Source organism: Pelodiscus sinensis, chromosome Z (genome assembly GCF_052426305.1).
Source record: "Pelodiscus sinensis isolate ZL-2025 chromosome Z, ASM5242630v1, whole genome shotgun sequence".
In the NCBI taxonomy this organism is placed as follows: Eukaryota; Metazoa; Chordata; order Testudines; family Trionychidae; genus Pelodiscus; species Pelodiscus sinensis.
This window is the reverse complement of record NC_143085.1, coordinates 8,204,367-8,219,971: the sequence shown is the minus strand read 5'-3', so window position 1 is coordinate 8,219,971 and position 15,605 is coordinate 8,204,367. Positions and strand designations below refer to the sequence as shown.

General features: G+C 43.8%; 1 protein-coding gene across 4 annotated transcripts in view; it reads left to right on the top strand.

Moving 5' to 3' along the window:
* Positions 1 to 751: 751 nt before the first annotated feature.
* SUDS3 (SIN3A corepressor complex component SDS3) overlaps positions 752 to 15,605 on the top strand; it is a 38,507-nt gene continuing 23,653 nt past the window's right edge. For 2 of the 4 annotated variants that reach the window (XM_089775133.1, XM_089775132.1), the window contains exons 1-6: positions 752 to 1,226; positions 4,780 to 4,849; positions 7,318 to 7,373; positions 8,109 to 8,180; positions 13,166 to 13,185; positions 13,680 to 13,836. In XM_089775133.1, the coding sequence (XP_089631259.1) occupies positions 1,061 to 1,226; positions 4,780 to 4,849; positions 7,318 to 7,373; positions 8,109 to 8,180; positions 13,166 to 13,185; positions 13,680 to 13,836 (541 nt within the window). In that variant the 5' untranslated portion in view covers positions 752 to 1,060. The remainder of the gene's footprint in view (positions 1,227 to 4,779; positions 4,850 to 7,317; positions 7,374 to 8,108; positions 8,181 to 13,165; positions 13,186 to 13,679; positions 13,837 to 15,605) is intronic. The other 2 variants (XM_075898144.2, XM_075898145.2) reach the window with 2 other exon arrangements.

The following is a 15,605-nucleotide window of genomic DNA, read 5'->3' as shown; positions in this document are numbered from 1 at the left end:
ATAATAAACTTCAAAGTAGGAATTAGAGCCTCCGGAAAAGGGCGCTTTTTCCGGAGGATCGGGGCCAGTCTAGACGCTCTTTTCCGGCTTTTTTAAAAGCCGGAAAAAAGCAGCGGACATTTTTATTTAAATGCCGCGGGGGATATTTAAATCCCCCGCGGATTTCCCTACGACGACTCATTAAATTTACATGCCCCTTCCGGAAAAGGGGCCAGTGTAGACGTAGCCCTCAAGTCCAGGCAGCGGAGCCATTCTTCACTCAACAGCGAAAGCGGATCTGATCCACACTGTGCGAGGAAAGAAAACCAGGTTCGCCCCCCCCCCACCCTCCTTTGGACCCAATATGAACATGTCAATTCCCAGCGTTGGCAGAGGCCGTCAGCATCCCCGTTCTCCTGCGTTCCCGCGGGTCCAGAGTACCCCAGCGCCTCGGCAACGACAGCCCCGCCTCGGTCACTCTCAGGGTGCCTGCGCGCTGGGGGCATGGCAGCGCTGCCCGGCCCTGCGCTGGCCTGTGCCCGAGCTCGCACTGGAGAGCAGAGCCTGGGCCGTTTCCCGCCTTGGATCCTCGCGCGCGCCCTAAAGCCCCGCCAGCAGCAGCGGTCCGCGAGAGGCCTCCCAACGTCAACAAACGCACGTGCACGCGGCTCAGCCCAATCACCGTTCAGGCCTTCTGATGGGCGGGCCCGGGAGCCAATCAGCGTAGAGGCCAGAAGCGGTTTAACCGCTTTGGACTAAGGGCAGCTGGGAAGGCGGTTCTACCGCCCCGCCGCACTCGCGAAGGCTGGCGGCGAGCCCGCTTCTAGCGCCGCCATTGTTCCTAGCGGGCAAGCTGCCGGGGCCGGTATCTGCGTCCGCGCCAGGACCCCTCTGCCCGCGCCTGACTCCTCCCCTTCGCCTCGCCTTTAGGTGCCCGCCGCGTTCGCCTGCGCCAGGCGCCCCGTTTAGGCGGGGCGGAGGCAGCCTCGGGGACCCGGAAGTGGCGCGCTGAGGGCCGCGCGCAGTTACCGCCTGAGGCGGCGGGAGCGTCCGAGCCCGGCCCTGTCCCTGTCCCGCCGCTATGAGCGCGGCCGGGCTGGTGTCTCCCGCGCTCCCGGCCCCTGTCCCGGCCGGGGTGCCTCCCGCCGCGCTGCCGCCCGGGCCCGACTACTACGAGGAGGAGGAGCTGGAGAGCGCCGAGGAGGAGGATGGCGAGCGCAGCGGCCGCGCCCGGGACTCGGATGAGGGTGAGCCCCCCCCCCCCGCAGTGCGACCGGGCCGAGGGGGTGACCCGCGGGAGGGGTTGAGCTGGCCGGGCGGGAGGATGCCTCGGCGGCAAAGGAGGGTAGGAACGGGAGGCAGCTCCGAGGCTCCCTGCCCCCCTGAGCGGGGGAGGAGGCCCAGTGGGTTGGGAATCAGCAGCCGGGCGGGACATGAGCGAGTTCAGGCGAATCGGTATCAAAGAGGGGAGAGTCTGGGGACTGCGGGACCCAGATGCGAGGGCGGATGGAGAATGACCCGGGACTGGTCTGGTGGCGTTATTGGGGAAACAGAAATAGAGAAGGGTGATAGAAATGTAGCGGTGTTAGTCTGGGGTAGTTGAAGCAAAATGCAGGACAATGTAGCACTTTAAAGACTAACCAGATGGTTTATTAGATGATGAGCTTTCGTGGGCCAGACCCACTTCCTTTTGATCTGAGGAAGTGGGTCTGGCCCACGAAAGCTCATCACCTAATAAACCATCTGGTTAGTCTTTAAAGTGCTACATTGTCCTGCATTTTGCTTCAAATAGAGAAGGGGGATGCATAAGAGAGCTGGAGGCGGGGCTCCAGTATGGCGAGAGAAGGTCCTGGGGCAGGGGAGGGGTTTAGTGGGTCACTATCCTTTGGTATATATGGTTGTGACTTATTTTCTTTCACTGAGGAAGTGGGTCTGGCCCACGAAAGCTCATCATCTAATAAACCATCTTGTTAGTCTTTAAAGTGCTACCTAGTCCTGCCTTTTGTTTCTAGGAAGAGAAGGTTTGGTGGGGAGGGTGTCAAGGTGGCTTTTGGATTTGTTGTGGTGGTATGAAAGTAACAGAAGAAGAGGTAGATCTCCAGGGGTTTGGAAGAAGGGCAAGGGTGGGAAGTTCAGAGGAGTAAAATGAGGGTGTATAGTGTCCTGGGGAGGAACTCTCAAAGATACAAGAGGCAGAAAAAGAAGTTGATGCTGTGGAAGGGAAGCATCTGCTCTGTGGTTTCATTCCTTTGTATTTCAGTTGAAGTCTAGTTGCTTTAAGCATCTCGGTGGCAAATCATGAAAGCATTAGAAAGATCAGAAAAGCCCTGACCAAACTTGATAGCTTGGGGTGGGGAAGGTAATGGTCTTCCTAATGACTCCTCCTCTTTGGATAGTTCTTCTCAATCGATTTTTAGAATAATAAATAATTTTAAACACACCTAGTATGACTGTAATTTCGATGATGTGTTTCAGTTAAAAGACCAAGGCTTCCTCAGTATGCCTTAGGAGATTAGGCCTTTTTTTAGCATTGTTTCCTGTAGATACGTCTATTGACTGCTACCTTATTTGATACATTGAGTTTTATCTTAACACAAAGGAGCCTGAAGCATGTGTTAATTTAAAGAAGAAATGTAAAAAGAGCAGGTGAAATTGGAGATTGAAGTTCCCAATCCAAACAATAACTAATACAGTAATTCCTCATTTAACACTATAAATATGTTTTAGAAAATGATCGTGTTAAGTGAAAACATGTTATGCGGGGTCAATTTTCCCATTGAAAATAATGGAAAAGGTAGGGGTTGCGTTTCAAGCGGTGGTGTCTGTTGGGACTGGGACATAAGGTTGGGGAAGAAAGGGGACTGGGTTACAGTAGGGAGGTGAGGTGTTTGGCTCTGGGGGAGGAAAGGGGAGGGGTATTGGGTTGGGAGTCTGCCAGGACCCGCACTGCATCCGGTGGGGCCGGGGCGGGGGGGGGGGGGGTCGCTGGGGAACGGGGCGGCGAGCGGCGAACCCTCCGCTGCTTTGCAGGGAGGCAGGGGAAGCCCCACGCAGCTGCTGGATATGGGCCAGCTGGGGAAATCATGTTATTCCGGGGACGGTCATGTAATTCAAAAAAGTTCCCTAAAAAAAATTGTGCTATCACGAAAACGTGTTAAGTGGGCACATGTTAAATGAGGAATTACTGTACATTGGCAGTGTTCTGCTCTACCCTTTCACTATTTCTTATCCATGATAGGATGGACTCTAAAAGTAAAAAAGTAGTTTACTGTGTTCATACAATCTTTAAAGACAAAAACTGAGGTGCTGCAGAGAATTTGCAATGCAGTATTAACTTGTGTTCTCAGTGTCCAACAAAGCTGCAGTAGTAGTGTTTGCTATATAGGGATGCTGAAGTGGACATTTGAGAAAACTAGTTGAAATGACATTACTTTTAAAATATCTTGAGTGGGCCCCTTGTCTCCATTGCAACCCACAGCAGAATGTTGTTCTAATTCTAACTTTGCTTTCTAGTGTTGTAGATCAATTATCACTTTGCTTTCTAGTGTGTGTATGTATTAGGAATGTATGTATGCGAGTAGTCAACTACCCAATAAGCCTAGTCGACTACTCACATTCCCACTGCCCCTCTATCAGAGGCAGTAAGGAGAGAGCAGGAGCTGGTGCTTAAAAGCCGGTTCCCTCCAGCACTGTCTCCATGGTGCTCCCTCCCTAAGCTACCTCTATCAGAGGAAGCGGTATAAGGGGGTTAGGGAGTCTGCTGTAAAGCAAGCAGAGGCTGCTGCTGGAACAGCTTCCCGCTAGGACCCCCTAGTCAACAGGGGCTGCTGGACCCAGCTCAAGCCAGGACTAAGCAAGCCCAGCTCAGTTCCGGTTTGTGCCGGGTCCAGGACCTACCCCCGCTGCAGCTCTGCCGTTTAAATGCAGTAAGAGCTGGGCTGTGTGCCTGCCTGGTTCTTACTACTTTTAAATGGCAGAGCCACAATGGGGGAAGGAGAGACTCCCGGGAGCCTCCTCCCTTATCTACTAATCATGTGGTCGATAGAAATACTGTCAATTTCAGAATGAGCTATTTACTCTCTTAACATCCCTAGTATTAATACAGTGTTATGGGAGGTAAGGAGTGAAGCAGCAGGTGTTAAAGCTATAAGAAGGAAGCCTGGAAAGCAGTGCTGGTGCTGTGCCTGGCTCAAATTAATGATGTCAAGCCTTTGCATTTTAAAGTGCTAAAATACTTTGATTTCATCACACACACACACACACACACAAAATCCAGGTGGGTTGGGTGGGAGGAAATCACAGGGTTTATCCTATATCAAAAACTGATTTTTTTTTTTTATGTAGTACTAAGGTTTGTTCTAAACATTTACAAGCACCCATCTTGAACAGCTTACAGGAGGCCCCCGCCTTATGACAGCCTGAGTTCTGACCCCCTGCAATTACAACAATTTTTGAGTGAGGAAGAGGCCGAAAACCCCCGACTTACGTCCTCAGTCTGCATTTACGACAGCGCGGCGTGCCTATTGTAAATGGGGGTTTGAGTTATGACACCCCCGACTTGCAACGCTTCCTCAGGAACCAGTCGCGTTGCAAGTCGGGAGTCTTATTTATGTGTGTGTGCGTGTGCGCGTGCGCGCGCGTGAAATATCCAGTGGTTAAACTGTCTGCAAAATTGGAAATGTCAAAATATGCCCTTTGGCTGCACTTAATTCTGAATAATTACAAATGTGACAATCACTCATTTCTTTAAGCATGGTTTGGTTTGTTTGATGTTATCAAATCTCTTTTCCCTTTGTTCAGATACTGAGGATGCTAGTGAAACTGACTTGGCAAAGCATGATGAAGAGGACTATGTAGAAATGAAAGAACAGTAAGTAAGGTTCCCCTTCCTCAACCAAAAAGTTTTCTACTGTCTAAGAGAATGGTCTAAACTACAAAGTTAAATTGGCTTAAGTATATCACTTGGCTGTAAAAATTTCAGTTTCTCTATGGTGCAATTTAGCCACCACGTAGATGTTGTTATGCCAATGAATTCTTCTCTCAACCTAGCCTCCTGGAGAGAGGAATTTACTGCAGTGATGGAAGCTCCTTTAATTGCTGTAGTAAGTATCTACAGTAGTGCTGGATCTGGGAGCTATCTGGTGGGTCTTAAATTTCTTTTCATGCAGAGCTGCAGTGGGGGTAGCTCCTGGGACCAGCTCAAGCCACGACTAAGCTAGGCTGCCTGCCCACCAGCTCCTAAATTACTTTTTATGTAGAGCTAGAGTGGGGATAGCTCCTGGACCCGACACAAGCCAGGACTAAGCAGGGCTGCCTGACCACTGGCTTCTAAACCACTTTTTACACCGCTGCAGTAGGGGTATATCCCAGAACCAGCATAAGCTGCGATTAAGCCAGGCTGCCTGCTCACCGACTCATAAATTACTTTCCCTGCAGAATTGCAATGAAGGATAGCTCCTGGTACTGGCATGAGCCAGGACTGAGTGCTTTTAGTGCTAACCCTTATTGATTAATTGTGTAGTCGACAATTATTGTTGAGTAAATGATTAATGAATTACATACTTCTTAACATCCCTAGTGGATATGATTTTCCTAGAGGCATTCAACACTGATCCATATTAGGAATGCGAATGACTAGTCGACTATCTGTTAAGCAAATACTTCCCTGGCATGATGGTTGAACATGATGGGATGTTTAAATCTTTGGTCTAGGGGTAAGGAACCTAAAGCTTGGGGGCCAAATGTGGCCCCTGAGGCTGTGGAGAGGCCTTTAGCATTGCGGAGCTTGCGCTGGAGCTCTGGCTTCCACATCATCCTCCCCCCCTGGGGCTAGAGCACACAAAATCTACTAGCCTCACCCTCCTATGCTCTTGTGTGTGAGGGGAGTGTCTTTCTTTTTCTCAGTCTGGCCACGTCATTAAGGGGTGTTTTGTTTTGTTTTACTTCTCACTTAAGTTTGACTCCTGACTGACATTTCTGTGAGTCAGTGGCCCCCAACTCAAAAGATTCCCCACCCCTGCTTTTGTGCATCTAACACATGCATATCCTGCAACACCAGCTACAATAGTGCCCAGCAAAGGCCCGTTCTCACTTTCAGATGACATTGTAAACAAGAAATAGGCAGCATTAAGTCTTGCAGTGTAAACAACTTTTTTATATTAGTGGTTGAATAAGAAATAGGACTGAGTGGACTTGCAGGTTCTAAAATTCTACATTTTTATTTTTGAATGCAGGTTTTTTGTACATAATTTTACATTTAACAGTCCAGCTTTCATAGTAAAGGTAACACTACAGTATTTGTTTTGGGTGAATTTAAAAAATACGTTTTTTGTTTTTTACAGTGCAAATATTTAAAATAAAAGTTAGCATTGTACACTTAATCTGTGTTGTAATTAAGATCACAATTGTAGAAAACGTTCAAAATGTTCACAAATAGTATTAACAGTATGATTAATCACATAATCAATTTTTTAATTGCTTGATGGCCCTAATTTGTAGTATTCAGTAGTCTCTCACTTATTGGCAAAGATATCTTATGCTTGGCTGGAAGGTTAAATTTAGGTTCAAGCACAGATCATTGAGGCTGTAAATCAAAGTTCTGTTTGTGGCTTTGCTATAGTTGTCCTCTTTGCTTCTTTTGCTTGGGTATTGGGGAAGGCTTACTTTAAACCAGTGTTTCTCAAAGTGGTCCTCATCCACTCTGAGAAATGTGCTAACTGGCTGCTCCAGTTTGTTTGTTTATCGGTTCCACAGTTGTGGAGCCTTCTGGCTCCCATTGGCTTTGATTCACCATTTGCAGCCTAGGGGACCCATAGAAAATGGCGTGGGCCAGAACGTGGTTTCCCACTGTTCCCCTTGGCTACAAACGGTGACCTGTAGCCAGTGGAAGCAGGCTCCAGGGGTGCAAGCTGGAAAATAAACCGGAGCGGCAAGGTAGTAGATTTCTCAGAGTGGATCGCAGACCACTGAGAAACACTACTCTAAACCCAAAACTCACAAGGCATGAAAGTAGTCCCTTTTTACAGATGGGGAACTTTTTACAAACGAAGCACAAAAATGGAGACTTGTCAAAGATTTGGGATGGCAGAATGATTGTCATACTGTTCTTGATATCAGTGGATCAAAACATCTTGCAACAGTTGTTTTTTGAGGTTCCCAGCATAATCTTTTATGGTTTATTATATAATTAAATGGACAGTATAGTTTTTAACCTTTTTTTGTAAAAGGCTTTTTAGGAGCATCACTTAGTGTGAAAAATCAAGTGGATTACTCACCTCAGCAGGTGGTGAAATAAACAGTGTGTATGGTCTGTTATGTAATGTTGCCCTCTCTTTGCAGGATGTATCAGGACAAACTGGCATCTCTTAAGAGGCAGTTACAGCAATTGCAGGAAGGTAGGATTTAAAACTAGTACTATAGCTTTTTTCTGACTAAGTTTTCTGTTTCTAAAAAAGTCTCTGTATAAATAACAATAACAATGCCCTGAAAGTGTTGCTCATGGAATAAGGACAGTTTTCTTCTGTGTGCATTAGAATGAGGATTTTAAATGATGCTTTACATTTTTGTAATGGGGTCTCTTTGCTTAACACTTTCATTTGTGTGATCATTTGCTGTTAAATGGGGGGTAGGAAGTGTGAGGACTTGTGTTTCATCCAGTTGTGGTGGGGTTTTTAAATGTGTACCTCATAGTTCTCTAGAAAAATATCCTTTGAGACAGAGACCACTTAGAAAAAATGGTTGTCTTCTCATACCTCTTAATTATTTGCTATTATACTCCATACTTCCTCTGAAATTCTCTGTTTGATGTGCCTTTGGCAGATTCTTGCCTTTCCAAGGGGATACATCCAACTTTATCTTGGGAGATTGCATGATACTTGAGTCATAAGTGCTTGAGAGGTAACAAAACAAATTCAGACATCTCCTGCCATGCACACAATTAATACTACTGTTATATAAACATTCTGGCTCCTTTTGGGAAAGCAGAGTAGCAGTCAGCTTTTTAGACTTTTTTCTTCAATAAATGTATGCTTTATCTGAAACTCTGAATTTACCTAGAAAGTCTGGACTATCAAAGATTAGTATTTGAAAACACAATAAACCTATTCCAAATGGCAATTTATTTTAATTAGGTACTTTGCAAGAATACCAAAAAAGAATGAAAAAATTGGATCAGCAATATAAGGAACGGATACGGAATGCAGGTGAGTTGTATATGTTTGTAAAAGATATTGCATGCAGAAAATCTTTGATTTAGATAGATGCCTCACAGATTAGAATCACACCTAAGAAACATATGCATTCAGTACAAGGAGAATGGGTTGGCAGGAGCCAAGGATTCTCCAGACTGCCACGCCTTTTGGTTGAAGCCACATGGTTTCTTTGCTGAGGATACTTAAGACCCAACAGAATCCATAATACTTTTCTATAGGTATATTGGCTAACTAGAATATGTTTATCAGTGAACAGTAGTCTTGACAGTAATGACGTCTTTTAGTCTACTATGACCTCATGTAATTATAGTATTTAACTTCTCTTAATTATTCTTTGAATACATCCTCTTTCAAGCTTCCTATTGTAGAGATTCCTTCCAACAAGAGGGGCGTGCATTGAGAGCTATATAGCATCCTAAAGAGCTCATTGCTTGTGCTCTAGAATTGGTTAGAGACTTTGCTCTAGAGCAGCGTTGTCCTTCCTTGGCGGGGAGAGGGAGGCTGGATATACTGCTTGTACATCACATCACAGCTTGCTGGCCCAAGATCAAAAGGCCAAGTTAGTCCTTGTCTGCGAGGCCATTGGCAGTGCTACTTCAATTGTGAAGCTGTTGCTAGGACACACACTAAACTTTACATAGAAAGATTTACTGACTCAAAGCATGTTAACGTAACTCAAGATTCCCCCATAGCTGTTATGGGAAATTATCAGGGAAAGAGGCTGCCATTTGGTTTTCCAGTGTGTGCTTCTAGAGTGAGTAGTTCAAAAATTAAATTAGCTCTTGTTCAGTCATTCCTGTTTAGGTTTTTATCTTCCACTAAATTAGAGATGCTTTCTCAGAAAGAAATGTGTGAGAGTAGGAAATGAAAATGCAGCAGTGTTTTTTCCACCCTTTAGCAGTGAGGGATAAAACCACTTATTGCTGTGTAGATTACCAGGCCATTTTGCATGGGATAATGTTTATACAGTGGGTTCTGATGTATTCTTTAAAAACAAGTAACAAATTTCAGGTGAACATTGACCATCATATGACTGCACAACCAGTGCTTCTAGGACTGTACTTGTCACCTCAAAGAATTTGCCAGAGAAACTTGAGTTGGACTGATCTCTTCCTCTTTCCCGCTGCAAGAATTTGGTTTCAAGAATTGAAGATGAATTTGTTGTAGTTTAGAGTTGGATGCCAGCAGGGTTTTTATGTATTTGTAATCTGTAAATGTCAGGTTAAACACAAACTATGAGCAAAAGGTGGGTCCTTCTCAAAGAAGTTGGCAAAAACGGTGTTGATGTTGCACAAACGCTTGTACTTAAGAGGTATTAAGCACAGGCCATGAGCACTAGGGGTGTTAAATTTCAAAGGAATGTCTATCAACTATTCGATTATTGGATATGGGGTTCTCGATATCCCGCTACCTCTTCTCCTTTGAAAGAAAGAGAGGTCCTTCCTGGGACCAATCCTGTTCAACTTATTCATAAATGAACTGGAGAAAGGGGTAAGCAGTGAGGTGGTAAAGTTTGTGGATGATACCAAACTGTTTAGGATAGTCAAGACAGAAGCAGACTGTGAAGAACTTCAAAAAGATCTCACCAAACTGAGTGAGTGGGAAACAAAATGGCAAATGAAATTTAATGTGGATAATTGTAAAGTAATGCACATTGGAAAAAAATAACCCCAACTATACTTACAGTATGATGGGGGCTAATTTGGCTATGACGAATCGGGAAAGAGATCTTGGAGTTATTGTTGATAATTCTCTGAAAGCTTCCACACAGTGTGCAGTGGCAGTCAAAAAGGCAAATAGAATGTTAGGAATTATTAAGAAAGGGATAGAAAATAAGACACAGGATATCTTACTGCCCCTGTATAAAACTATGGTACGCCCACATCTTGAATACTGTGTACAGATGTGGTCTCCTCACCTCAAAAAAGATATTTTGGCCTTAGAAAGGGTTCAGAAAAGGGCAAATAAAATGATTAAGGGTTTGGAACAGGACCCATATGAAGAGAGGTTAAAGCAACCGGGGCTTTTCCGTTTAGAAAAGAGGAGACTTAGGGGTGATATGATAGAGGTATATAAAATCATGAGTGGTGTGGAGAGTGAATAAAGAGAAGTTATTTATTAGTTCCCATAATAGAAGAACTAGAGGACCCCAAATTAAGTTAATGGGTAGCAGGTTTAAAACTAATAAAAGAAAGTTCTTCACACAGCACGTAGTCAACCTGTGGAACTCCTTGCCAGAGGTGGCTGTGAAGGCTAGGACTATAACAGAGTTTAAAGAGAATCTAGATAATTTCATGGAGGTTAGGTCCATAAAAGGCTATTAGCCAGGGGATAGAAATGGTGTCCCTGGCCTCTGTCAGAGGATGGAGAAGGATGGCAGGAGACAAATTGCTTGATCATTGTCTTTGGTCCATCCCCTCTGGGGTACCTGGTGCTGGCCACTGTCGGCAGACAGGCTACTGGGCTAGGTGGACCTTTGGTCTGACCCAGTACGACCATTCTTATGTTCTTATGAAATGCACAGGATCTGCCACTGGCTCTTGTACATTTCAAAGGGGGAGAGGCAGCTGGAACCAGTGCCAGCAAGGACCAAAGTGAAGCAGTCCCCACTGACTGTGGGTTCCTTTCCGTGCTTCTTCCTTTGACATGTACAAGAGCCACCAGCAGCTCCTGTGCATTTCAAATGGAGAGGAGCAGCAGTCAGACTGGCACAAGCGGAACTGTTTCAATTTCCGCTCGTGCCATTTCCCTACTGCCCTCTCTCTCTCCTGCTCCCCATGGGGATGGCTTCCTTCTCCCCCCCCCCCCCCCCCCACACTGCCTCTCTCTGAAAGAGGCAGTAGGGGAGGGGGAAATGACTAGTCAAAAGCTTATTGAGTAGTTGACTAGTTACTTACATCCCGAATGTGCACATTCCGAAAGAGTTGTAATAGAACACCTCATGAAGAAACATCTCAGTATCTACATATGCCCCACATGTAACAGGAACTTACTGACCCAGGTTCAGGACAGGGTCTAAATTGACATCATGATAGTGATTGAACCTCTCCATGTACAAGGGAATGGGTCGTAACTAGGTAACATCAGAGGGTGACCACATGGTACATCAAGAGTAATGTATAACTTGTTTGTGTAGATTGAACCCCTCTAGCCCAGCTCCCTTGGGACCGGACCGGTGCCAAACCAGAGAATTTGCCAGTTAATGGGAGGTCAATATTGTCTAACAGCATTACCAACACTTCCACTGCTTACAGGACTCTTAGAAGACATTTTGGGATAAATCAGAGCTAAATAACAGCATGGAACACTGAAAGCCAGACTTGTGTCTATAACCAAACTTTGAGGTGGCTGGAAACTTGGTCACGCCCATGATAAATGGACATCTGGCTAACTAAAATCATGCCGGACCATGGATGTTGTTGGAGAGTGCGAGACTAGAGAGATTCAACCTGTACCTGTGTGTAAAAAAAAAAAAAAATTTACCCCAAGAAAATGTCTTTACTCTGTCCAGGAGAAGTGTTGTGTTCCTGGTGTTGACTGAACTGGTCCATTATCAGGGGACACAGTAGAGTCTACAGACAACTATTACTGTACTTCATTTGACAATAAACCTGAGTTAATACCTTTGATCCTTATCTGATTTTTGTGGCCTTTTGCCAGGGGTCCTCTGGAGTCTGCTGTGTTGACTACTTGCAGAAAGGGGAAAGGGATAGCTCAGTGGCTTGAGCATTGGCCTGCTAAACCCAGGGTTGTGAGTTCAGTTCTTCAGGAGGACATTTAGGGATCTGGGGCAAAATCTGTCAGGGATGGTACTTGGTCCTGCTGGAAAGGCAGGGGACTGGACTCCATGACCTTTCAAGGTCCCTTCCAGTTCTAGGAGATAGGCATCTCCAATTATAAAATAGTCAACATGGCACATTGGTGCAGCATACGTACACAGCCAAATGTTGGTTACTGATGGAGTAAGAGACCTGTCAGGATACCCTATCTGTGACAGCTACAGCTATCTTTGATTTTCTGATGCAAATAAACTCTTACCTAAAATAGATCACAAACAGAATTCTTCAATGCTTATTGGTTTGTCTGCTGAAGCTTGAGTAAAACACCTGTTCTTTTCTGAGCTTACCTACTATTCCTAGTGCTGCTGCTTGCCAGATTCTGAAGATCATTTATCAATATTTGATATAGTGAAGTAAGAACTAATCAAGAGCCTTAGTTTACTTTGAATTTGTTTTTGAGTAAAATTCTCATTTTGGTATGCATATCTTCCAGTAATCCTGCTCAGTTTGAAGTTAGTGGGATTTTTGCCTTGATTTCATTAGGAGCAGGATTGCTTCACTCACGGGCAATATTGTTCCCTGTCTTCAGTGTATGAACTGAATTATGTAACTGAGACCTGATACAACTTACTTTTAGTAGTGAGTTAATATGCTGCACATCTGCTGTAGGGCATGAGTCATCTCCTGTCTATCAACTCAAATTGATGAAAGGGCTTTTCTGCCAGAGAAGTGCTTCTGAAGTTACGACAGCTGGACCTAGTGAAATCTGTTTAAACCATGGTTCTTTGCAGAGCATTATTCTGGCAGTGTCAGCTTCAGCTTTCAAGTTTCCATTTTCATCTGGAAAGCTAACTCTAGTGCCTACTATTTTTAATAGCATCTTAAGCTAGAAAAATGCCCAACTGCCTTTTAAATGACATTAAACATGACAGGTAGGCCCAACAGAAATGGATCCGAAATAGGACACTGCACTACCACTTGTGGCTTTAAGATGCCTACAATATATTTTTCAGAAACTTTGGCACATGTATGTTGGAATCAACACTTTAGAAATACAAAATGTGCCTCAAAAAGGGATAGGAATGTACACTGTTCATTTCACCTTGTTTTGGCTGCAATACTGAGTTACTTAGTATTGTTGTCTTATAAGGATAATAAAGCAATGCTAACTATACCTGTAACATTTTTTTCTTTCAGAACTTTTCCTCCAGCTGGAAGTAAGTGTTCATGCGTTGTTGGCTTCTAGAAATAAAATACTAGTCTAGTATCTTGGGGGGGGGAGGGGGGTTTCTGGGAGATCTATGTAGAGCTTTTCTCTATATCTCAGTTATGGTAATCAATTTTAATTAGTGTAAACTACTATTGTATTACTCAAGTAACCAGTCAATATTATTTAGTTCCCACAAATGACTATTTTTAGTACTTTTTTACATTGGCTCTGTGTTTGAGTAGACCACTTAACTTGTGGATAAATAATACTAACTGTATCAATATTGAGCATTGCTTTGTTTAAAGAATTTGCCAGTGTAGTCATTTGCTTTATTGTTCATTTTCTTGAACATTTTTCAACTAAAATGTAAGCGGACTCTAGTTTGGATTAGAACAGCCAATCAATTCTTGCTAGCATGTTAGCTCCCTTGTTTACCAGTAGTGTAAATCCTGATAATTTGGCTTCTTTTTTAGACCTCTGTTTCTTTTTGGCTTGTATTAGACAGAGCAGGTAGAGAGAAACTATATCAAAGAGAAGAAGGCAGCAGTGAAAGAGTTTGAAGATAAGAAGATTGAGTTGAAGGAAAATCTGATTGCTGAATTAGAAGAGAAGAAGAAGATGATTGAAAATGAAAAGCTAACCATGGAGCTAACAGGAGGTAAATTAAGATAATCATCTGTCTCATCTCTAAAAATGAAACTTAAGTTTTTTGAAAATTGCTTAAGTTTCCTTTGAGTCTCTGATCAGTAACAAGACTTTAAAACCTAATTAGTTTCAGAATGCTCACACTAATGGATCAATATAGTTAAATTTGAGTGATTTTTTTTTTTAATAGAATTTTGTAGGATTATTGGATGGATAGTTTCAGGATTTCTCTAGAATTGTATTGACTTTGCTCTTAGTAGGCAAAATGTGTTGCAAAATCTGATGTGTTATGGTAATAACACTATTGCTGCACTACGGTTCCATAGCTAGGTCACTTTGTAGCAATCTAAAGGAAGCTTTAAATGGTTTTAGGTAGACTCCAGGTGTTATCTAACTGAAAATTTAAAAAAAACAAAAAAACAAATACTTGCAGGAGAGAATTACAGTTTTGTGTCATTTGGTTTACTAAAGTGACCAAAGCAATTAAGTTCAGAGTTACCAGAGCCCATATAGTTCTGCAGTTCTTCAGTGTCAATTTCTGTATGTAGCGTAAGTTAGTTTTTGCTGGCAGTTCTGACAGTGCAACACTTCAGTTAGTCAGAATCTTTCTTGACTATGGAATGCCAGTGATCACCTTCTCTGAAAGGGGCACACATCTTTGCAGTTTTCTTTATACAGGCAGTCCCCGGGTTACGTACAAGATAGGGACTGTAGGTTTGTTCTTAAGTTGAATTTGTATGTAAGTCGGAACTGGTACATGTTGGAGGGGAAACTCTAGCCAAACATTTCTCCAGAGTTCAGTTTTATTCTCCCACACCTCACTTCCCTCAGTCCTTTATTCTCAAGCTGAGGTGTCTGCTGAGAAAAGCCGCTCCACGTCTCCCTGGTCTGCTGGAGGGGGTGGGGGAGGGACGGCTCTAGCTTCGCGTCTTCCTGGTCTGCTGGGGGGAAGCAGCTAGTGCGGGGTTGCCTCACCCCGTTTGTAAGTAGGGATCCGATGTAAGTCGGATCCATGTAACCCAGGGACTGCCTGTATATTGGAATTGGAGTCAGAGATGGGATCGAGTTTTTGGGTACAGAGAAAAAGGGTGACTGTTTCCCACATGCAGCTAGCAGTATGATGTAATGCTCAGAAATGGGATTTTCCTGTAAACTCCAATTTGGTAAAAATGTTTTCCCAGAATGTACCACAGCATCAACTTATCCTCTCCTGGGTTGCCTCCCTTTTTACTAGTGTAAAGGGCCAATGAGAAATTTTGTTCCAAATTATTTGATTTGGCAAATTTTCTGCATTGGGTGTATGTGAGCACACTCCAATTTCCTTGGAATATTTATATTACTCTAGCACTCATACCTTATACAGGACTATGTGACTAGGCCAGTAACAAAATTTCAGCTATAGTGTCAGCAGCCAGCTGCCTTGTACAGAAAAATAGGCAAGTTGTTGAAAGGTTCAATACCTAGAGAAGAAACTTGTAAATAACCAAGTTTAACCAGAAATAAATGAGATCCTAGTACAAGAGAGGAAACTTTTTTGGTAGCTAATTTTTTGCATATATAAACACTGACTCCCTCCTGCTGCAGTAAACAGAAGGGAGGGAATTGTGTAGGATTCCTTTGGAATCATGGAATAGAGGACACTAATTCACATCCCTTTCTGAAGAGGAAATCCTAGTGGTTGGCTTTTCAACTTTAACAGCAGCACACCTTTAAGCTATGTAGGTCTTAAAGTGGCTTTTTTTGCATAGTAAAATGTGAAATCTGGGGTTCTTGTCTGTAAAC